Raw genomic sequence first — 23,536 nt, forward strand, 5'->3', positions numbered from 1 at the left:
TTGGGTGGTACGAATGCTTTAACCACACGGAGCTCAAACCAACAACGTGCAGGGCCGAACGGTGGGGTCACTACGTCGGTCCTGGCGAGGCCTGGAAGCTGGAATGGAGGACGGGGTGGAGCCGGGAGGGAGGGGCACTCGGCGCGGGAGTAAGGGGGGAGGGGCGGAAAGGTGGAAGAGCTGGAGCGCAGGGTGAAGAAAGAACCGGGAAGGCGCGCAAGGGAGAGCACGGCCTGGGGCGTGGCTTGGGTCGGGGGCGTGGCGCAGGACGCGGCGCGGGTACGTCTGGCCCCCCAGCTTCCGCTCAGCCCCCTTCTGGCGCTGGGGGCCGCCGGAGCCCGTTTTCTACGCGGGGCACGCGGCCGGAAGGCCGGGCCGCCTCCCCGTCTCGGGGCTCCTGCGGTGGAGTCTGCACCCCGAGGGTCGCTCGGGAGCGAGTGCACGCCGGTCTCGGGGCTGGCCGGGCCGGGTAAGCGGGGGCGGGGCCCAGCCGCCGGTGTCGCCTCAGGTTTGCCCCCTGCCCCTCGGCCTTGTAACAGGGCTGGCGAGCCCGGGCCGTGGGAGGGCCCTGAGGAGCGAAAATCGAGAACCGCCAAATTCTGCGCTTCGAATCCTCGCCCTCTGCCGGAGGGACTGTGGGAGAACGGCGCTCTGGCCAGCTCTGTGATAGGCAGTTAGCGATGAGGGGGCGTGTCTTATATACTAAGTGTGGTGGGCGTTGAGGTTTGTAGACTTCTTTCTTAAAATATGAAGCCGGTCCCAGGCTGATTCTGTAAATGCACAGAAAGTGTTTAGATTTTAAAAACCTCCTCCCGCGTTAGGAGAAGTGAGCCAGGAAATCAAGACAGCATACACACTATCACCAGGGTCCCTCTGTTACCTCAAAAGGGTCAGTTGACTTTCTGGGCTTCCCTTGTCAGCTGTAGAATGGAAGATCCCCAGGGCTTTCAGTTCTGGATTCTGTAAAAGCCTCACCATGTGTGTCCTTACTGGTGGTGGTTGCTAACAGTGACCGGGGCAAAGAGAATGCAAGGTGCTCGCGACTCTGGTGGGGAGACAAGCCCTGTCCTCAGGAGCTGCCAGTCAGCAGAAACTGGGCGAGTCCATCTCAGGGTCAGGGGTAATATAGATTATAGATGTGTACCATCAGGGGATCTGGGCCGACGAAGGAGGAGAGGGCTGTATTTTGAGAAGAGGGGAGAGCTCTTAGACTGGGAAGAGGGGGGTACAGCGTACAAGAGTCAGGATGGCGTGATGAGTCAGTGGGGCCACTGTCACAAGCATATAGAATACTTCCATGACCTTTTCTGGGGTCAGGTCAAGCTCATCATCCTGAGGCTGAGTGGGTGGGTGGCTGGGGTCTCTAGCCCCAGCCAGGCGTTTTAACATGGATGAGTAATTCAAATCTGCCTCATCAGAAAGACCTGTGTGATTGTGATTTGCCTGAAGAGGAGGGGATAAGGGATAGATGATGGTTTGTGGGATTCTTTCAGGGCTGTATTTTACTGATTTGTTTTTCCAAAAGTGCCTAGCAGAGAACGCTGCACACAGTGGGTTCTCATTTGTGTTTTTAAAATCTAATTCCAAGGGGCGCCTAGGTGGCTCAGTCGGTTGGGCGTCCGACTTCGGCTCACGTCATGATATCGCTTGTGACTTCGAGGCTCCCCCCACCCCGTGCTGACAGCTCAGCCTGGAGCCTGCTTCAGATTCCGTGTCTCCTTCTCTCTGTGCCCCTCCCCCATTCATGCTCTGTCTCTCTCAAAAGTAAATAAACATGAAAAAAAAATTTAAATCTAATGCCAAAATCACAGAATGCAAAGCATGGTGAACTCTCTTTCACACCTTCCCCCGCCCCCCCCATCTCCCCACCTCCCCACCTCACAGTCTGATAGTAACAATAGAAATCCTTCTCTTGTTCATTCCATCCTTGATGCCTATAATTCTTTTGATGGTAGACAAAGGCTTTTTTATTCCATATTTAGGCCATTCCTGCAATATTGTCCTTAATTCTGGGCAAGAGGGACTTCCTGCAATATTGTCTTCCATACTTTGGAAGAGGGACTTTACTGAACTGCAACATGTTCAAGAGAGGATGAGCAACATGATTAGGGGCCTATAAATCATGTCATATGAGGAACAGTTGGGCATATTTGAACTGCAGGGAGGTGGTACTCAGTGGGGGAGGTGACAGATGTATTTAAATAAAGTGAAAGGCTGCCAGGAGGAGAAGGACTTGTTTCATATTTCTCAAGTGAGGAGAAACCATAGGGGGCTAATTTTGTTTAGCATGACTGAGAACCTTTTAATGATCAGAACAGTCCAGAAATGGAATGGGCTGCCCCAGGAAGCCTTGATTTACAATCAGGGGAGGTGTTTACTCGACTGGATTCCATGTGTGGCAATTATAGGAGAATTGATGCAGCGGGTGAAAAATTAGGGGAAAAGCCCTTCTGAGGTCACTTCCAGACATCTGATATTGTGCGTTAAACTTTATTTTATTTGATATACTTTAAATATTTATTTTTGAGAGCGAGAGAGTGTGAGTGGAGAGGAGCAGAGAGAGAGGAGGACAGAGGATCAGAAGTGGGCTCTGGCTGATACCACAGACCTAGATGCAGGGCTCAAACTCATGAACTGGGAGATGATGATCTGAGCCAAAGTTGGATGCTTAACCAACTGAGCCACCCAGGTGCCCCTATATGTTACATTTTAGTTGAGAATATCTGACCTTGGGGCACCTGGGTGGCTCAGTCGGTTGAGTGTCTGACTTGATTTCGGGTCTGGTCATGATCCCAGGATCATGGGCTCGAACCTGGAAATAGAGCTCGGCATGAAGTCTGCTTAAGATTCTCTCTCTCTCTCTCTCTCTCTCTCTCTCTCTCTGTCTCTCTGTCTCTCTCTGTCTCTCTGTCTCTGTCTCTGTCTCTCCCTCTTCCCTGCTTGCATGTGTGCTTTATCTCTCTGTCTCAAATTAAAAAAAAAAAAAAAAGGCATATCTGACCTCAGCTGATTTACACTGAAGCTTCTTTCTTGAGAGTGGAGGATTGGGGAGTAGGAATGTCAGGTGAGGGGACTAATAAATTGTAAATAGGGAGGTAGTAGACAAGGTGAGAAAGAGCCCAAGAAAGGGAGCAGTCCTAAAGGAAGGCTGCCCTAGCCACCTCACAGTTTGGTGTTTTGTATTCTGGGGTCATTCTGTTTAGCTTTGGAGATGTGCCATGTGGCTTAGTGAGTATATTGGTGCATAGCTTTCTCTCTCTTTCCTTCCTACTAGGTCCTTTCTGTAAAGCACACTCTATTTCCTTGTTGCTACCAACCCCGATCAGTTGGAGTGGCAGATTTAAAGATGAAATGACAAGCAGTTTAAATTAACCAGTGGAATCTAGACTTGTGTTCTATTTTTATTCCTTCCCTGTTATTGTGTAGGTCAGTAGGTAGACATTTGATTCACATACCCAATGTGCTTCTCTTGCCTTGGCTTTTAGTTGGTTTTGTCAGCCTTATTTGATTTTGTTTTGATTGGAGCCCAGCTTCATTGTCTGGAGTTTATCTTCACGTAATACAGTGTACTAAAGGCAAAGCTATCCTGCCTGCAACCACTGCCTGATGGTCGACATTTCCCCTCTCAGTTTACATTACAGCCGCATCTGGCACATCACATAACATCCTTTTTTATTATTATTGATATGGGATGTGAAAACATTTTGAAAGTGGAAACACCATACAAGTGTAAATTACTATTATAGGTAATATGCAGGTCTTAGGAGGGGGACTTTACATAGATATTTGTTAGTACCTCATAGCAGGACATGACTTGGTTGGTTTTGTGGTATGTTATTAGATGGCCACAGCTGTTATTGTAAATTGGCATCTTTAGTTTTTGGTGATTTGATGGGTCTATAGTTTTAAAATGATGTTTCTTCTAGGTGCATGATCCCCAGGTGAAGTTTCATCTTTGATCCTCTGCTTTCTTACTTAAAACATCACATACCTCTTTGATATACTCTATGAAACAGAAACATTCTCTTCTTTAAACTTCACTAAATTGGCAAGTTGGAAACAAACCTTTTTTTTTTCTGCTTAAAAATCAAATCACAGGCTGCACTTTGTTTAGGGAGTGCATGCTTAGGAAAGTGATCATTTCTACCTAAAGTACATCAAGTCACTACCAGTTACAGCTTAATTATCTTACAGTGTTGCTAGACATATCCAAAACTACTTGTATTGAAATCAGAGTATTGTAATATGTACTATCTGTAATATTACTAGAAGAATATTGCATAGTTACTCTTTGATAAAATCATCTTCATCTGATCACCTGTTATGTACTTGCTCATATAGTAGTTTAATTTTTTTTCTTTTCAAGGACTTGTAGCTCCCTTCTCCAATGAACCTTTTTTGAGGTATGACCAAAGATAGCACCTACTGTAGGTTTGTACGCCTATGGTGATGACTTAAACGTTTATAATGTGGTGAATGGAGCTTACTTTTGTCTGTCTTAAGTATCATCATTTGTAACCAGGTGAGCACCAGTTTGAAAACTCTGATGGCTGTAAAGGAAAATTTAGAACAAGTCGTCATCAAAGAAAGCATAAAGCTGGACAATCAAATAAGAAGTGGAAGTCTCCCTTAATCATCAGAATATACCTCAGCTATATCAGGAAAGTGAAAATGATATTTTATTCAGAAAACTAGAATATTTTGAAAAATATCTCAAATATTTTCACGCCTTGTCTTGCAAAAAGAATAAAACTCCTAAAAACAAAAATTCTAAACATGACAAAAAGAGTGTAGGCAATATCAAACCAACCAAAGATGACATTTATCAGTATCAAGCTTTTTCTTTCATCTTTATTCTTTTTCTTTAAGTTTGTTTTGAGAGAGAGAGAGCGTGCATAGTGGGAGAGGGGCAGAGAGAGAGAGGGAGAGAGAGAGAATCCCAAGCAGGCTCCAGGCTCATTGCAGAGCTCTTGAGGGGCTTGATCCCATGACCCTGGGATTATGACCTGAGCCGAAATCAAGAGTCAGACAGTCAACCTACTGAGCCACCCAGGCACTCCAAGAAAAACACATTTAAAAAGTCTTAGATAAGGGGCACCTGGGTGGCTCAGTTGGTTAAACATCTGACTTGATTTTGGCTCAGGTCATGATCTCAGGGGTTCATGGGATCGAACCCCTCATATGGCTCCGTGCTGTCAGTGGAGCCTGGTTGGGATTGTCTCTCTCCTTTCTCTGCCCCTCCCCTGCTCGCGCGCGCACACTCCCTCCCTCTCTCTCTCTCTCTCTCTCTCTCTCTCAATGTAAATAAACAAACTTAAAAAAAAAAAGTCTTAGGCAAGACCTCTTGTCAGACATAACTTACAAGGTTTTACAGAAACCTCATCTCTCCCCAGGAAAGTAAAACAAGACACGACCAAAAGAGCTATGTAAGTATTTATATATGTTTGCCTGTCAGGATGAACACCGCAAACATCAGGTAGCCAGTACTTCTAGATAATTGCAATGAAGCTCTTAAAACTGCTTCTTGCTGTTTTGTTGATAGGATCCTAGCAGATTCCAGAAAACAGAAAAGGGCACACAAAGGAAATCATTGTTGGCCTTGTATTAGGAGTTGCCATCCCTGAAATAAACAGCTGGCCTCAGAGCATAGAGCTTCCTTTGTCGTTCTGCCCATCTGTGCTGGAATTGAAAACATGTAACTCAGATGAATTTTGGGTGGAGAGTCTGAAAGATAAGCAGGTTTCTCAAACAGGCACATCAAGCCCTAGAAAAATAGGCAGTAGTTTTGATCACAGTCAGGAGATGTTTCTAACTCAGAGGACTTTTATTTTTCCTGATTGAGGCTTTCCCCCAGTTGTCATTGTAGTCAATGCAGTTAATTTGTCTTTAGCAACTCCCAAACATTTAGGGACAGAAGTAGGAAAGGGAATCACCATTCTGTGATTCTGCAGAAATTTAGCAAGTCTTTAGGTGGAGAAACAGTTCAAGCCACCTCACTCAGGGCAACTTAAGATCCTCTAAGAGAATCAGAAGTCATGTGGGCACCTAAGAGGGGGCCAGTCAGACAGATTTCTTGAGTTCTTCAGCCATAGCTACCTCCTTGTTCTTCAGGAAGAAAGTAGATTTGGATGAAAGCGTGTGGATTTGAGTTGGACTGGAGGAAGCAGAACTTGGTTAAGAGGGGCTGAGTGTATTTCCTAACCTGCTGGATGCTAGTGATGGAATACATAGGACTTCTAAAAATGTTTTGGAGACTGTGAGCCTTTTAGAAGATAATGATGAAGACTCTGGTATGATGACTGCAATCCTTAGTAATTATAGCCAGAGGGGAAAATGTGTTTGCATCAGGTTGCCGATTAGATAAAATATATTCAACAAAATGGAATTAATGATTTTTCTTAAAAAAGTTACCTTGATAACAAATATTCTTAGAAAGCTGTTAGTGAAAATAACTAAGACAAAGAACACTTCAAGCCTAGAAATTATGCAGGAATGTGAGCAAATCCAAATTTAAAGCAGAGTTTTTTAGCTTTTATGTTTCACTGGGTTTTTTTATTAAGAAAATAAAAAATCTTGGCATGATACCTGCTTGTGAATTTTAACATTTTGTTGTAAAATGAAGAAAATGGGCTGGGGAAATGTGGCAACAGTAATTTCTTGGGATTTTAATATCAAGTTACCAACAAATACAGATAAGGCAATGTTAGCTGACCTCAATTTTGAATGAGAATAGAAAATACTGTTGTCCACCTTTTTAGAAAAAAAGTTTTAAAAATATATAGTTATCTCAGTGTGATCATATCTATGAAACGGCTGAATGGTAAAAAAAAAAAATTGTTCATGATGGTTTACAAAGAGGGATTTTTGGCAAATGTAAAAATGACCATATTTTAATTTTTCCCCCAAAAGTTTTGATGTCTTGTAAACAACCTGTGCCTAGGTTTCCTTAACACATGAGAAATATTATTTAAATAAAAACTAGAGTTTGATCCTTAGCTATTAAATTATAACTGTGCTTATTCTAAAACATTATCCAATTTAGAAATATGAGTACTTTTGTATAAATAGATGATTGCTTAAATTCTCGATTACATCACCTAGTCTTTTTTGCTGTGGTTTAAGCAGTAAAATTTATGTTATTCCAAATACTATTTTTTTAATTTAACTTGTTTTATTATTTATTTATTATTAAAAAAAAATTTTTTTTTTAATGTTTATTTATTTTTGAGACAGAGACAGAGCATGAACGGGGGAGGGTCAGAGAGAGGGAGACACAGAATCTGAAATAGGCTCCAGGCTCTGAGCTGTCAGCACAGAGCCCCACGCGGGGCTCGAACTCACGGACCACGAGATCACAACCTGAGCCGAAGTCGGACGCCCAACTGACTGAGCCACCCAGGCGCCCCTTATTATTTATTTTTTTTAAATTTACATCCAAATTAGTTAGCATGTAGTACAACAGTGATTTCAGGAGTAGATGCCTTAGTGTCCCTTACCTAATTAGCCCATTCCCCCTCCCACAACCCCTCCAGTGACCCTCAGTTTGTTCTCCATATTTATGAGTCTCTTCTGTTTTGTGCCCCTCCCTGTTTTTATATTATTTTTGTTTCCCTTCCCTTATGTTCATCTGTTTTATCTCTTAAAGTCCTCATATGAGTCAAGTCATATGATTTTTGTCTTTCTCTGACTAATTTTACTTAGCATAATACCCTCCAGTTCCTTCCACATAGTTGCAAATGGCAAGATTTCATTCTTTTTGATTGCTGAGTTATACTCCATTATATATATATATATATATGTGTATATATATGTGTGTGTGTATATATATATATATATATATAGAGTTATACTCCATTATATATATATGTGTATATATATATGTGTATATATATGTGTGTGTGTATATATATGTGTGTGTGTATATGTATATACATATATATACATATACATACACACACATATATATACACACACACATATATATACACACATATAAATTATATATATATACACACATATAAGTTATATACATATATACACATATAAATTATATATATATGTATATATATATATACACATATATATATATACCACATCTTCTTTATCCATTCATCTGTCGATGGACATTTAGGCTGTTTCTATACTTTGGCTATTGTTGATAGTGCTGCTATAAACATGGGGATGCATGTGTCCCTTCAAAACAGCACACCTGTATCCCTTGGATAAATGCCTAGTAGAGCAATTGCTGGGTCATAGGGTAGTTCTATTTTTAGTTTTTCGAGGAACCTTCATACTGTTTTCCAGAGTGGCTGCACCAACTTGCATTCCCAACTTCAAATACTGTTTTTAAGGCCCAAAGCTCACTGTTTGTGAATTCAGGGTCTTAAATATTATTTGTACATTGTTCCTGTGTTATAATAATATCATGCTATATAATATTTTATAGCTACTTTTGACCAATGTGAGAATAGATGTAATATCATAGTATATGGTGTAACTGTTGTTGCAAAGTTATTTGTTCTTTTAAGTTGCTGTTTTTATGTTTCCCATAATATACAGTATTTTTCTCAAATTGCATTTGTAAATACTAAGCCAGTTTAGAGCTGTGCATAAATGATCCTTGTCTGAGCTTACTGAAAAACTGACTTAAGTGTTTTTAATTTGTAGAATATATTACTTGCCAGATGTTTTTGGTTCTTCATATAGTTTCAAAGCAACTCTCCTATTATGCTAAATATTAATTTCCAAAAATTTGTGAATGACTTTAGTTGTCATACCTCATTTGAAATCAAGCTTGTGAGGGGCACCTGGGTGGCTCAGTTGGTTAAACGCCTGACTTTGGCTCAAGTCATGATCTCACAGTTTGTGAGTTCGAGCCCCACATCGGGCTCTGTGCTGACAGCTCGGAGCCAGGAACCTGCTTCAGATTCTGTGTCTCCCTCTCTCTTTGCCCCTGCTCATGCCCTCCCTCCCTCTCTCTCTCTCTCTCTCTCTCTCTCTCTCTCCGCCCCCCCAATAAGTAAATATTAAAGAAAAGTTTATGAAATCAAGCTTCTGAAAGAAATAAAGTTGGTGATCTTGCCTTTTTCACTACAATCATTACAAGATAGAAATGCTTAATATGTTTAGATTTCTACTTTTACACAGAAACTTTGATCCCTTTAATATATGTAAAAAGTAAAAGGTTGCGATCAGTGAAGAGCATTTTAGATGGGGGTACTTGGTTATGTTTGTTGGTGGATAAACATTGAACAATAGCACTGAGATACTTTTTCTGTGCTGCATACTTAATTGACCACTGCCAAAAAAAAAGTAATGCTACATTCTCCAAAGCCCCTCTTCCCTTCTTGAAGTGATTAGGTCTTATCCTTCTCTTTTAGTTTGCAGGCAGGGACCATCCACTTAACTGCCACATCAGGAATCTCAAATATGCAGGGACAAGAGAAATACTTGTTTCTCATCAGGCCCTTGGACACCCTCTGGCTATATACTCAGGTGAGTGGTTGTTGGGATTGCCCTGCATTCTGTGGTCTGGAGATTGGAATCAAGACTTTGAAGTTTTTCTATAATCTTTCCCAGAGACTTGCTGAACAGCCTGGCTTCAGGGACATGCTGGAGCCTCCTAGTGGTGGCCTCTGGGCATGGGAATGTTCATAACAACAGGGTGAATGGGACCTACTGAGTTCAAAGTACTTTGGCATGAGTTATTATCACTGCACAGGGGTTTAGGCACATACCTAGCATCTCATAGATTGAAACGTGAAGAAGGATAATGATGTGTTCTGACCTTCCAGGGTGTGGTGGGAATGAACAGAGAAGGGCTTTGGTGTCAATGGATAGTTTAGCCTGGAGTGTTCCACAGAAACACAAAAGCAGAATCACTGTGCATAATGACAACCTCTGGCTGGATCAGAGTGGGACCCAGGTGAGTCAAATCTCTTGGTGATTTGAATCTGCTTTTAAGGTTTTGCTGCGCTGCACTCTGAATTTCAAATGGTCTCAGTCAATTTGGCTGATACATTCATTTACTTAGAGACTTTACAAATTAAGCTAGTCAATACCTACTGAATACCTACCCTATGCTACATACTGTGTTAAGTGCTGTGGCAAATTCCGAGATGAATCTCCGTTCTTGCCGTCTAGGAGCTCATAGTCTGGTGGGGGATATAAGATATGTAGACTAATAACTGGAATAGAGGGTGGATAGTGGTAATGATTCAAGACAAATACGAATAGCATATACAGTGAGTTCAGAGGAGGGAGAGATAGTCCACAGCTGGTGAAAGATCTGGGGTAAATTTTCAGAACAAGAAGTATTTGCACTGAACTTTAAGGATTAGAGACGCAGAGGGCATGCTGGAAGAACCACGGCAGGAAAATCTGAGTGTTTATACAAAGTGAGAAGTTTTGTTTGGTTAGCAAGGGAGATTGGAAAAGATAGGTTGAAGCTAGATCCTAGAGGATCCTCATCTTCTGTGCAAGGAGTTTGGCCCTTATTCTTTAGGCAGTGAACATTGCAGAAGAGTGCAACCGCATGGATGAATGTTTTAGGAGGAGCTGGCGGTAGGACGTAGGATGGATGGGGGAAGGAAAAGATGGAATGTGGAGAAATATGAGGCAATTTGGGGGATGGTATAGGCAGGTGGAACGGAGACGAGTGGGTAACTTAGTTGTTCAGGAGTAGAATTAACACAACTTGGAAACATTATAAAAAGGGGCAGAGGACAGATATGAATGAAAAATGCTATGACAATTCCAAGCATGGGTGGCAGAGGAGATTGGTGGAACCAACAAGGGGTAAAAAAGGCAAAGCATATTTGGAGGGAAATGGAAGGGGTTCAGTTTTGGACAAGAGGCGTTTGAGGTGGAGATCCCAACTATGGGAAAGAAATGGCTCTGGAGATACAGGATACAGTCTCATTTGCATTGAGGAGAAAACAAAGCAGCATATTTCTGTAAGATTTCAAAGGACAGATGGAGAGAGATCTATTCTCTGTGGAGAAAGAGTGAGAAACAGTATAGAAGTGAGTCGGTGCTCAGGAGTCAGATCTCAGTTTGAATTTCAGCTCTGCCACATACTCTTTGTGGCTGTGGCAAGTTACTTAACCTCTCTGGGCTCAGTTTAATCATCTACAAAATGGGATAGAAAATAGCATTTTTCTCAGAGTGGATGTGAGAGTTCAGTTAGATGATATATGTCAGATATTTAGAATGACTCCTGGCATGTGCTCAATAAAAGCTAATTATTTTAAAAAATTTACTACCACTAATAATGGAAATGATTGTGGACAGAAACTTGGGGGCACAGACATTTTTGGGGTTTGGGGGAGGAGAAATTAGAGAAATAAGAAGTAAGAAGTAAGAAATTAGAAAAGTAAGAAAAAACAACAGAAGAGGATCAATGAACTATAGTTTTGCAGTGTTAGGAAAGAATTTTACAAGGACTTGGTGACCACTGTTAATCAGTTGAAGTGAGAAGTTAATGTGGATGAGTCTAGAGAAAATATACTATTAAATTTGGAAGGGGAATATGTTAATTTGCTAGGGCTTCCATATCAAAGTACCACAAATTGGGTGGTTTGAACAACAGATAGGTATTGTCTCACTTCTGGAGGCTAGGGGTCTGAGATCAAGGTGTTAGCAGAGTTGGTTCCTTCAGAGAGTGTGAGGGAAGAATCTGTTCCATGCCTTTCCCCTCACTTATGGTTTAGTGGCAATCTTGGCATTCCTTGGTATGTAGATATAGTACCCCAATCTCTGCCTTTGTCATCACATGGCATTTTCCCTGTGTGTATGTCTGTGTCCAAATTTCCTCTTTGTAATAACACCAGTCATATTGGATTAGGGGCCCTCCCTACTCAGTATGACTTCATTTTAACTAATTATATCTGCAACAACCCTATTTCCAAATAATTTCACATACTGAGGCTCTGGAGGTTAGGACCTCAACATATGAATTTTGTTGGGACAGAATTAAACTCATAACAGGGAAGGTGGACTTCGGAAGAATAGTTTAGGCAGAGATCAGATTATACATAGAGCAAGAAAGGAAGAAAGTGGAACTCTAAGATGGAAGTAAAACTGAAGAACATGGGACAAAGGGAAGTATATTGTCCATGAGGGCAAAGAAGATGTTTAAAATGAGCAGAAAGCAAGATGGATGGATGAGCCATAGTCTGTGTCTATACCTAAGTCCAGAGGATGGCCTTTACTATACCCTTCTCCTAGGCCCCGTGCTATTTTCTTTTGTTTTTACTTGAATTGTATGGAGAATTGGTTTATCTCTCCAGTTTGCTCATGAAAAAATAGTTGTTAAGAAATTGTTACCAAGAGAGAAAGAAAGGGAGCACATGCGGATAGCTCTGATTGATATTTTACTGTAGAAATATAATGAGGGAGGACAGAAGGGAGTCATCCTTTGCATACAACTGGAGTATATCTACTTGTAGAATTTCAGGATTTCTTAAAAAATTTTCATAAATATATATATATTTTTTTTTTACAAAAGAAGATATGTAGCTTAGAATGAAGAACATTTCCTTTGAGAAAAAGCTTTAAGGATAGTAATAAGCTTAATTAAATAGTGTTTCATATTCAGAAGGGAACAAAATTATAAATGTACATACAACTTTCTCAACCATATGTTCTTTTTAATGATATTAATATATCCCTAGAGATAATAGTAAAGCTTCTTCCTAATTAGGTAGTATTTTATTAAACTGAAAGAAATCTCATGTTAGTTTGAATACTATTTTCAAGAATTAAATAACACTTATAGTCTCAGATAAAGAGGATTTTGCTTTCTTCCATGGAAATTATTGGTGCTAGTCAAAAACCAATTTTAGAATGAGGGAAACAAGGAGGCTGCTTGCTAATTGAAGACAATTCAAATTCTCCAAGATTTTGCCAAGCATGATTATATTATTGCTAATGCTATTTATGCCAAGATAGCTATTTTAAGTAAAAATTAGGATAATTTAAACTTTATAAAAATGTAATTTCTGCAGTTGACTAATTTTTTTCAGTCAAATCAGTCAAAATGATTTTCATTTATAGATTCAGCCTAAATTAACTTTAAGAGTATAGTATAGAGCAAGGTCATGAAGACTAGAGTTCAAACCCTGGTTCTGTGATTAAAAAGGATGTAAAATTGAAAATGATACATGGGGCGCCTGGGTGGCGCAGTCGGTTAAGCGTCTGACTTCAGCCAGGTCACGGTCTTGCGGTCCGTGAGTTCGAGCCCCGCGTCAGGCTCTGGGCTGATGGCTCAGAGCCTGGAGCCTGTTTCCGATTCTGTGTCTCCCTCTCTCTCTGACCCTCCCCCGTTCATGCTCTGTCTCTCTCTGTCCCAAAAATAAATAAACGTTGAAAAAAAATTAAAAAAAAAAAAAAAAAAAGAAAATGATACAGATCAAAATAATTATAAGGAGTACTACATGTACCTCTATGACAATATATTGAAAACTAAATGTACTTCTATGACAATATGTTTGATTTCCAACTCCCCCCACCCAACTATAAATCCCCCAAAGGAATAAGCTGAAGTAGAAAATATGAATGTACCAATTACTATACAACATGTCAGAAAGGTGATTATAAAGCTATGGTTGAAGAAGACAACAGGCCTAGACAGATTCACAAAATTGTTTTTCTCATTTTTAAAGGATAATAAAAATGTTTTATAAACTAGGTCATAGACAGTGATCATATATGAATATAGGTGCAACATTTATAAATAAAGAATTAACAAATAGATTTAATAATGTATTTAGGAGTAGTAAAACAAGTACACTTTGTTTCAAAAATATAAATACTGGAAACCTATTAACATCCATCTATCAACAAATTAAGGGAAAAAAAACCAACATCTCCATTTGACAGACACTTGATTAAATTCAGCAACTATCCCTAAGAAAAACTATCCCCCCCACAATAAAGATCATTTACCAAAAAGAACAGCAAATATTATCCTAGATGGTAAAATAGTAAAACCATTTTAATTCAAACCAAGAACTAGACAGAAATGCCTACCCTTGTCATTATTATTTAACATTGTCTTGGAGATTTGTGCAAGTGTAACAAATAAGTAAAATAATTGGTAGAGAAAATACTGGGGAAGAGGAGAAAAACAAGCTCACTTTTTGACTATTTGACTATATACATGGAAAATCCAGGATACCATAGTAAAACTTCTTAGAGTTAATAAGGTAATTTGGCTAGGTGTCTAGATGCAAGATAAATACATTAAAATCAGCAATTTTTATGTACTACAAAAATAAATAACTACAAATGGAAATGTTCACAACTACTTAATAACAACAGAGCTATAAAATAGGAAGAATTTAACAAGAACAAGACTTAATATGAAGCAAATAAATCATTAGGAGTTATATGTCTTCTAGAAGGACATAAAACAAGATATGAACAAATAAAAACACCATGTTTTCAGATGGGAAGACAATGTTAAAATTGTCAATTCTTCTAAAATTAATATGTAAAATTAATGCAGTTCTTACTAGGATCCCAGGGGCTTTGAGTGGGAAGGATTTGATAAAATGGTATTAAAGTTTGTGTAGAAGAATAAATGTCCAAAGATGGCTCAGAAAAATATGATAAAAAGATTAGTGAGAGAGGGTTTATAGAATATCAGAGCATACTATAAATTAAGTATTACACTGGTACAAGAATAGGTAACTAGATCAGTAAAATAGAATAAAGAGTCTGGAAATAAACCCTGGATTATATAAGCATCGTCTACATTAGGAAGTTGGAAGTATAGCTCAGTGGGAAAAGAATATATTCTGTGATGAATGGTCCTGGCAAAACTGGCTATCTACTTGGAAGAAAAACTTGGATCCTTATCTTATGTTTATTCCAAAAAAAATAAAGATATATATAAAGACTAAATATAAAAAATTTTACAGTAACGTCTTGCAAGATAATCTGAGAGACTACATTCCCACATTTTCTAAGAATTGGGAATGATGGGGAAAGACCCCTTTAACCAGAAGTTTAATCATCTTTATATAAAAATTCATCCTTTTGTATGGCAAAGATCATCAGCAGAGTCAATAGACAGATGACTGATTTGGAAAAAAACCTAATTGTCATGCAGGTGATAGGTATATAATTTGTAATGAAAATATACCAAGAACTCTTACAAATGGCGAGCAAAAGACAAACTACCCAGTAAAAATGGCCAAGTCTTATAAACAGGCATTTTGTGGAAGAGCAAATCTTGTTGCCAGCAAACGTGACAAGGTGCCCAAATTCATTAGAAGTTAGAGAAATGCAAATTAAAGTAATAATGAGATTAATCCTTACCTCTACCAGACCAGTGGAAAGAAGCAGTGATGCAGACTGCTGGTAGGATATAGAGAAAGAGGTATGCACGTCCTTTGCCAAAGGAAAGGTGAACTATTTCAGTCCTTCTGAAAGTAATCTGGCAATTCCTTTTTTTTTTTTTAATTTTTTTTTTTCAACGTTTATTTATTTTTGGGACAGGGAGAGACAGAGCACGAACGGGGGAGGGGCAGAGAGAGAGGGAGACACAGAATCGGAAACAGGCTCCAGGCTCCGAGCCATCAGCCCAGAGCCTGACGCGGGGTTCAAACTCATGGACCGCAAGATCGTGACCTGGCTGAAGTCGGACGCTTAACCGACTGCACCACCCAGGCGCCCCTGGCAATTCCTTTTAAAAATAAAAATATCTTTCCTGCCACTTGGCAATCCCTCTCATGGACTTTCTTTTATACAAATAAGCCCATTCTAATTTAAAAAGATTTCTTTAAGATATTGTTAAATGAGAAAAACAAGATGCCAGGAAATGTATGATTCAGTTTTTGTAAGACAAACAATGAAAAGCCTTTGCCAATATGAATATGAGTATGTGAGATTATAGTATGGAGAAGTATACAGAAGGACATATACTAGGCTGTCAGCATGAGTTTTCTGTGGAATTAGAAGGAGAACAGATAGTAAAACCAATATAATTTTTCAACAATTTCCTATACAACACATTTGCTTATTTTTTCAGATTAAAATTTTTGTCTTACTGAAAATTTTCTATTAAGGTTAGTTTTTCCATAAACATTTTTTGACAAAGACTCAATAATTAGCGTTTTCTTCCTATCTAGCTGGACTGACTATAACTTACGTTATTGGGAATTTTCTTTTGGACCATTATTTTTAACAAGTATGATTCTCCTGGGTACCTTATCAAAGTTTTGTGAAGAAGATTCTATTTTTTACATATAATTTTTGGCTCAAATTTTGCTGTTTTCAGTATTACCTGAAAGATAGGATTCTTCTTATGATTTTTCAGTCAATATAAATGTTACTGTTCAAAGATTTTGCCATTGCAAGTTTTACTTTGTATGGATTATTTATGCAAGTCATGTTTATTATGGACTGGATGTGGTGGTGATTTTATATTTTTTGCCCAGAGAACAAAAGCAAATTCATAGAGCAGAGATGTGAGATCTGAATGCACGATGGATGAAAATATCTTTGAGGTCAGCACTTGAGGTTAAAATGCTCTTCTTTGTACCTGACATAGACTAGGTGCTTGGTAGTTACTATTATTATTTCTTGAAGGTATAAATCAATCCTACCTTGTTTAGCCATCTTATGCTCTGCAAGCCTTTGTGATTGGGATTTAGGGAGACAATAATCTGAAAATCCACATGTTAAGGTGAAATCTGACATTTAAGCATTGTGGCTAATTTGAATTTTATGAACCACAGTGTGGGCTAACATTATGTAGTTTCCGTGAAGTGTGTCCACAGGCTGCATACTACTTTTTGACTTCTGGTGCAGCACAACTCTTGGCTGTCCTAATGTTCCTAATGCTGGAAATGTGGCCTACTAGGAAAATGTCATCCTCTGTCTGAGAAGTCCCTCCTGCCACAGAAATTTGACTGGAACCCCAGGACCAGATAAGTCAGGTACGCCCTTGTTTCAGATCGGAACGATGGAAGAGAAGTGTGCTAGAGAGGGGTCATCTAGGTGCATCCCGTATGGTCTCTCATGTATTTCCCTTCATCCCTATGAACTAGCTGCATGGGATGCTGGCTCTCCAGCAGCAGGTGGCAGCATTAGCCCAAAGATTGGCCACGTTAGGGCCTGTAATACTCCCAATTCCTTCCTTATTCGTATGTGTGTGTATATGTAAGAGAAGGAACAGATTACTCCCCATCAGTTTTAGGGGGAAGAAAATGATTTTCCATATACTTAAAAATTAAAAAAAATATTTAAGCCCCTACTATGTGCCAGCCACTGTGCTGTGCATTTTATTTTTAACTGATTTTTATTTAGTTTATTTTTTTTTGAGTATAGTTGACACACGATGTTACATTAGCTTCAGGTGTCCGACTCAGTGGTTTGTCGAGTTTACACGTGGTGCCATATTCACCGCAAGTGGTGTGCTGTGCATCTTAACGGTCGTGTTGTTTAATTTTCACAACCTGTGAGGCAGGCTACTATTTCTCTCATTTCAAAGGTGAAGAAATTGACTTTTTGAGGCTAAAGGAATCTGCTTGAGGCTGTACTGTTTCTAAGAGGCAGAGCTGGGTCTGCAGTTACTAGATCTTTGACTGTTTTCCTGGAATCATACCTGTCATTCAGATCTGGAGTCGACTTTCTGTCTCAGTTCTCCTGACATTTGCCTGATTAATGTTGTTGAGAAACTTGGGCTGGATTTGGGGACAGAGAAAGCTGGCATGGCAGAGGATATTTGCCCCAGATGCTGGCCAGGTGGTGTGCCCCAAAGCTGGTGATTGAGGGAAGATGGATGCTATTACGGAGGAACACCATGCTTTCAGTCTGGAGAATGGAGATTTGATGTGTTTTTTCTTTCTTATATAACAATTCCTATGACAAGAACAGATTACCTTTTTCCTGATTTCTTACTATTCAAAGTATTGGCATAGAAAAGAAGTCCTATGAGAAGTTTAATGCTTCTTGTGATAAATGTGAGGGGCTGGCTTTTTGGTAATTAAAGCTGCAGGATGTTTGTGTGACAGACCTGTCCTTGGCTATTTCATACTGTGTCAGACTGTATTTGATTAAAAATGGCTAATCTCATGATTTTATATAAATGGCTCAAAAATGCTAGATAGTCTGCTAAGTAAATTAGATCAGCCAGCAAAGTTCACAATTTCTTCTGGTAAGGCAGTGTTGGGTAGAGAGCAGCTTCAAAACTAATTCTCCCTTGCCTGTGTGATCTTGTGTAGTAAGCAACTCATTCTTCATCTGTAAAGGATGGGATGGACTGGATGACACCAGAAGTTTCTTCCTGCTTTGCAAGCCTGTGATTTTCTGGAGTCCCCGTGGATCTGTATGTGAACAGAACTAGCCCCCTTCCAGGCAGAGGAGCTCCAGAGGTGGGCACAGAGATTAGATAAGACCTTGTATCTTTACAGGAATGGTCCCAAGTCACTGGCAAGTTAGGAACCGACTAAAAGGACACTATTATATCACATTTAAAGAACATGGCTTTGGAGTCAGACAGTCCTTATCCAAATCTTGGCTCCACTGATGACTAGTTATATAATCTTAGGCAAGTCACTATAACTCCCTGAATCTCGATTTTCTTAGTAGATACCTTAGATTTGCTGTGGGTTTTAAGAGTCACGGTAAAACACGTGATAGTTGCCCAATAAATGGTAACTCTTCTCACTAGTGATTGTTATGGGTTGAATTGTGTCACCTGAAAATTCGTATGTTGAAATCCTGGCTCTCAGCACCTCCGAACGTGATCTTATTTGGAGATATGTTTTTTTCCAGAGGTAATCAAGTTAAAATGGGGTCATTAAGGTGGGCCTTAATCAAATATGGTGTCCTTATAAAAAGGGGGATTTAGGCACAGAGATATACATAGAGGGGAGATGATGTGAATAGATGCAGGGAGAAGACAGCCAGCTGTGCCAAGAAGAGAGCCCTGGAACAAATGCATCCCTCATGGCTCTCGGAAGAAACCAAACCTGCTGACACTTTGATCTTGGACTCCAGCCTCCAGACTGAGAGAGAACACGTTTCTGTGTTTAACCTACCCAATCGGTGGTGCTTTATTACCACAGCCCCAGCAAACTACTACACCTATTTTCACTCAGGTTGCTATTCTACTGCCGTCTTGTTCTCCTCTGAGTGCACCTTGTGTAGCACCTATACAAGGACAAGTTGTGGCTTTATGTTCACTGCCTCAGCTGCTCCAAAGTGGTCGGCCAGCCTTTGGGATGGTATTGAAATAGTTCACATTTATTGCTACCATTTCATATTCCAGGACATTGAGGCACAGGTATGTTTAGCAACTCATCTCAAGGTCACACACCTATGAAGTAGTAGAGCCAAGATCTAGATGGACCCAGACATTCTGCCCCCAGAATCCTTGCCCTTAATTCTCACAGTGACATGTTAACCACCATGCAGAGAAGCTTGGAGATGATGGGTTGAAAGAAGAGTAAGTCTGAGTGGCCGCCTCTTATCAGCAGGACAGAACTGACAGCTCTGTGTGTTCAGCACTGGCCTCCGTGTATCTCTGTCATCACATCACTGGAACATGCTAGTCAATGGTGCCCACTGCCTGCAGATCACTGAGCCTGCTAAGAAGTTCCATTGGCCAGAGTCCAGAGCTATTGCTCTCATTTTAGGTCCTGGACCCTTCATCTTTCAGGATTTCCCCAAGCTGCCGTTGATGAATTTTTGGGCCTCTGCCCAAGGATCTGATGTAGAAAAGCACTATGGAGGGGCGGAATGCCATAGTGGTTAAGGGTGCAGGCTCTGATGTCAGATGCTTGGGTTTGGATACTGGCTCTGTTGGTAATTTAGTTAGCCTCAGATACTCACCTATGAAATGGGGATGACAGTAGTATTTATTTCATATGGTTGTCTTGATGAGGATTATTAATGCATGCTCACTTCTTAGATCAACACTTGGTGGGTACTTAATGCATGTTGGCTATTATAACATGTCCGTGGGATGGGATATAGTACTATAATGGTAACTATATAGGAGTGCATCTCTTCCAGGAAAAAGACTGAACTATATCCAGTCTGTAGTAATAAATTCATAAAATTTCAATAACCTGCCATCCATATTGCCATAGAAATACAGAGCTTGATGTATATGCAAGAATTATTATTTCAGGAATTGTGCAATTCAGTAGAAAATGTTCATAGCGCATAATAAATATTTGTTGAATGAATGAATGAAATGAGAGGCGAGGCCCTGGTGCTGCAGGAGGGAGGGGAATGCAGGCTGGCCGAGAGATGCTTGGGCCACTATGACAAAAGAGTAGTAAATATCCAGAGACCCAGCTCTAGAGGATGGGGTGAACTCTGAACCAAGACAACAGGTGGAGATGTGGATGGCAGCAGGCATCTCAGGACCCTCACTGTGGCCATCAGTGGGGGAGATGCTGGGGCCAAGGCTGGGCTGGCCTGGGATCAGGGGCAAGGAGAAGCTCCATTCCAGGTTAGGGGACTGATGGGAAATTCAGGGAGGACAGAAGCCTGTCAGACAGGCAGAAGGACTATTCTGTGGGAATTAGAGATAGCCTCTGGCTCTGTGCTCACTCACCAGATCTCTGGGGGCAGGCCTGGGGGCAGCGGAAGACTGCAGACCCTGGTGGCCATGTGAGTTAGCCTGCCTCCTGAACACTGAGGACAGGTCTTTATTACTGGCAGCTGGGGGGTGCCAGACACCTGGACTGAGAGAGAGTGTCAAGGACTGGATGCCAGCCTACATGCTGCAAGGCACGGGGATGAAGCCGAAGCCCAGCAAAAATGAGCCCTCCCATTCTGAACCCGAAACTTGTGATATGACCTGGAACTTTTAAAGTGGAGTCAATTAAAGGCTTTCCAGAAGCAATGGAAAGATTTCTATTACGTTTGTCAGTAAGAAGTGTAAATTATTATAATCTTTTTGGAGAGTTATTTTGCGATATTATCACAATTTAAAGGATGTTAATTGCAGTGGTGTTTGTGACTGTAAAAAGTGGAAATGATCTAAATGCCATCAACAGAAGATTGGTTAAATAAGTAATAGTACTACTGTGTATTTCAATCAAAGATGATGAAGTAAACATACATGTACCCTCATGGAAAGGTTACCACATTGTATTTTATGAAAAAAGCGTGCTTCAGAAGAATGAATCATTAATGCCCTGTGGGTATAAAAAAAGAATTATGTGCATATAATACACGTTTGAGTAATGCATGGAACATATCTGGAAGGACACAAACCAAATGAGCAGTGGCTAATTCCAGAAAGAGGGCTTGATGGGAGATGGGAGGGTGAGGAAAGGGAAGAGGGTATTTTATTTTGTACTTCATAGATTTCTGTACTATGTGCTTATATTGTTTTGTTTTACAAGTATTTATTGAGTGCTGTTTTTTTAAAACGGTGTAAAAAAAGAATCTCAAAATAAAACTGAAGTTTGTTACCTTGGTATTTGAGGTTTTACATTTTCTTGGCTGTCTTCAGCTTTGGAACAAATTGTTTTTTTGTTTTTTGTTTTTAAATGATACTATGTGGCTTTTTAAAGACCAGAGGGGCCTGTGGAGAGGCTGGCAGTGGGGTTGGGGTCATCAGGAGGCCAGAGGGGCAATCATAGGGGACTGCCGCGGGTGGTTGTGGGCAGGGGAGAAGCTTCCTAGGTGCGTCACTCTCTGAAGATCATTCATTAGGTACCATGCAGGCCATCAAATGGACACTTGTTGGGCACTAGGCATTATACTCAACACCATGTTGGACATGTCACTGGGCACAGCTCAGAGCACTTCAAGGGGAATTTTGCTGAGCATGACAGCTATTTGACAGATACCACATTTGGGATGGCTGAGGTCATCTCATTGGCTTTGCCTTGGCTGTAACACATTATATATCTCCCTGGGCCCAGGGCAGTCACGAGGCACTGCATGGAATTCTGTGTATGCCACTCCACTGGACACTCCATAGAACTCTTACTGGACTCCACACAGAATGTGACTTTCAGCATCATGGTTGGCATCGTGCAGAACTCTGCGAGGAACTCCCCAGGAACTCTCCACAAACTACATCTTTCTGGGCACCCCAGTAATGGGTATGGATGAGCAGCTGAAGAGTTTGATTCCTGCTTTCAGAATAGAGCGTGTACTTGGAAGAGACTGAGTTATAGGCCCACCAGGGCAACCATGTCCCCTCTCCCAGGACTCTGGGAGTTGACTGTGGCAAAGAGGAAAGTAGACCAGAGACTGGAGAAGGGCAAGGGAACAGGTGAGTCCACTTGCTACCTCCTTTTTGCTACCGGAAAGCCTGTGAGGGTTTGAAAGGGTCAGTTTGGTGTGTGAAACTCCAAATAAACAGAAGCCACCATCACTGATACAGATCCTTCTGAGAATAGTGCAAAGTGAAGGCACACATGTCCCGAAGAACCTGAAAGGATATTGAGACTCCAAGATAAGTCCCGTTTCCAGGCTCACTGCTGCTTGGATGGCAGACCTTTGTCTGCCTTCATAAGTCCCCGTTTTCATGTGGCCTATGGTTTCCCACATAAAAGGCAGTGCAGCCAAATTAAATATCTCCTGTGACTCCCTCAGGCCCTTCATGAGAGTTTCTGTACCCTCGATGCTGCTAACAAAGCCCAGTTGAGATGGGATGCTGGGTGGCTGACTAGGCATCTTCATTAGCTAAGAGATTATTCTGTATATTTTAAATTCACAGAGATTCAGAGTTGCTCCTAAGCAACCAAGAAATGACCACATGTAGAGTTATTTGAGAATGATCAAAAGACTTTTGCATCTTCCTGATTTAGGAAGACCCACAGCAATGACGACCTTCACCCCTTGTAAATGCTCTCAGGGGCATTTTGGATAATCTTGGGCAGCTTCTTCTATCGTGATTAAGAAGCACAGATGTTTGTGCCTGGGAACTCTCACTCTCAGCGAAAGAGTGATCCTCACACCTTCATTGAAAATCTTCCCTTGAATCGAGAAGAGAATGTTGGCTCATCATGCTGCTTGACTTGATTCAGGCACCTCACTATCCCCCAAATATACTGAGGGGGAACCTCTTGATGTTTCTTTCTCTCCCCAAGCTCTAGCAACCATTAGGTCTCTATCACTAGATTTGCCTGTTCTGGATGTTTCATATAAATGGAGTCATAAATATGTGACTCCTTTTGTGCCTGGCTTCTTTTCACTTAGCTTAGTGTTTTTTAGATTCATCCACATTGTACTAATAGCTTTTTAGGGACACTGTGGTGTGAAAGGAATTTAGTCTTTGGAGGCAGGTAGACGTGGGTTCTGGTTCTGGTTCTGGTTCAGGAACTTAGTAGCCATGTCCTAGGAAATTTATTTGCTCTTTCTGAGCTTTAGTCCTCATCCATAAAGTGAAGATAATAACCCCTACCTCAAAGGTAGTTGTGACGATTAACAAATAATATATACAAAATTACTTGGTGGCTTAGCTGGAACATAGTAGATGCTCCCTCATTGTTAGAAAAAAAGAAATTAAGTTAAATGCATGAATATGTGGTGCAGATATGTTAATTCCTTG

The 23,536-nt window shown here is 40.6% G+C and overlaps 1 protein-coding gene across 6 annotated transcripts in view; it reads left to right on the forward strand.

Moving 5' to 3' along the window:
- The first annotated feature begins 291 nt into the window (after positions 1–291).
- LOC147576652 (uncharacterized) overlaps positions 292–23,536 on the forward strand; it is a 161,043-nt gene continuing 137,798 nt past the window's right edge. The window contains exons 1-4 of one of the 6 annotated variants that reach the window (XR_015241011.1): positions 294–469; positions 9,381–9,495; positions 9,795–9,925; positions 19,429–21,451. Coding sequence is in view for 1 of the 6 variants with exons in the window: in XM_086677971.1 (XP_086534097.1) it covers positions 6,276–6,290; positions 9,381–9,495; positions 9,795–9,925 (261 nt within the window). In the remaining 5 variants the exon portion in view is untranslated. Of the gene's footprint in view, positions 470–5,118; positions 6,291–9,380; positions 9,496–9,794; positions 9,926–19,282; positions 21,452–23,536 lie in introns of those variants that run through there. The other 5 variants (XR_015241012.1, XR_015241014.1, XR_015241010.1 and 2 more) reach the window with 5 other exon arrangements.

Source organism: Puma concolor, chromosome D1 (genome assembly GCF_028749965.1).
Source record: "Puma concolor isolate L17-30 chromosome D1, mPumCon1.1.hap2, whole genome shotgun sequence".
Lineage (NCBI taxonomy): Eukaryota > Metazoa > Chordata > Mammalia > Carnivora > Felidae > Puma > Puma concolor.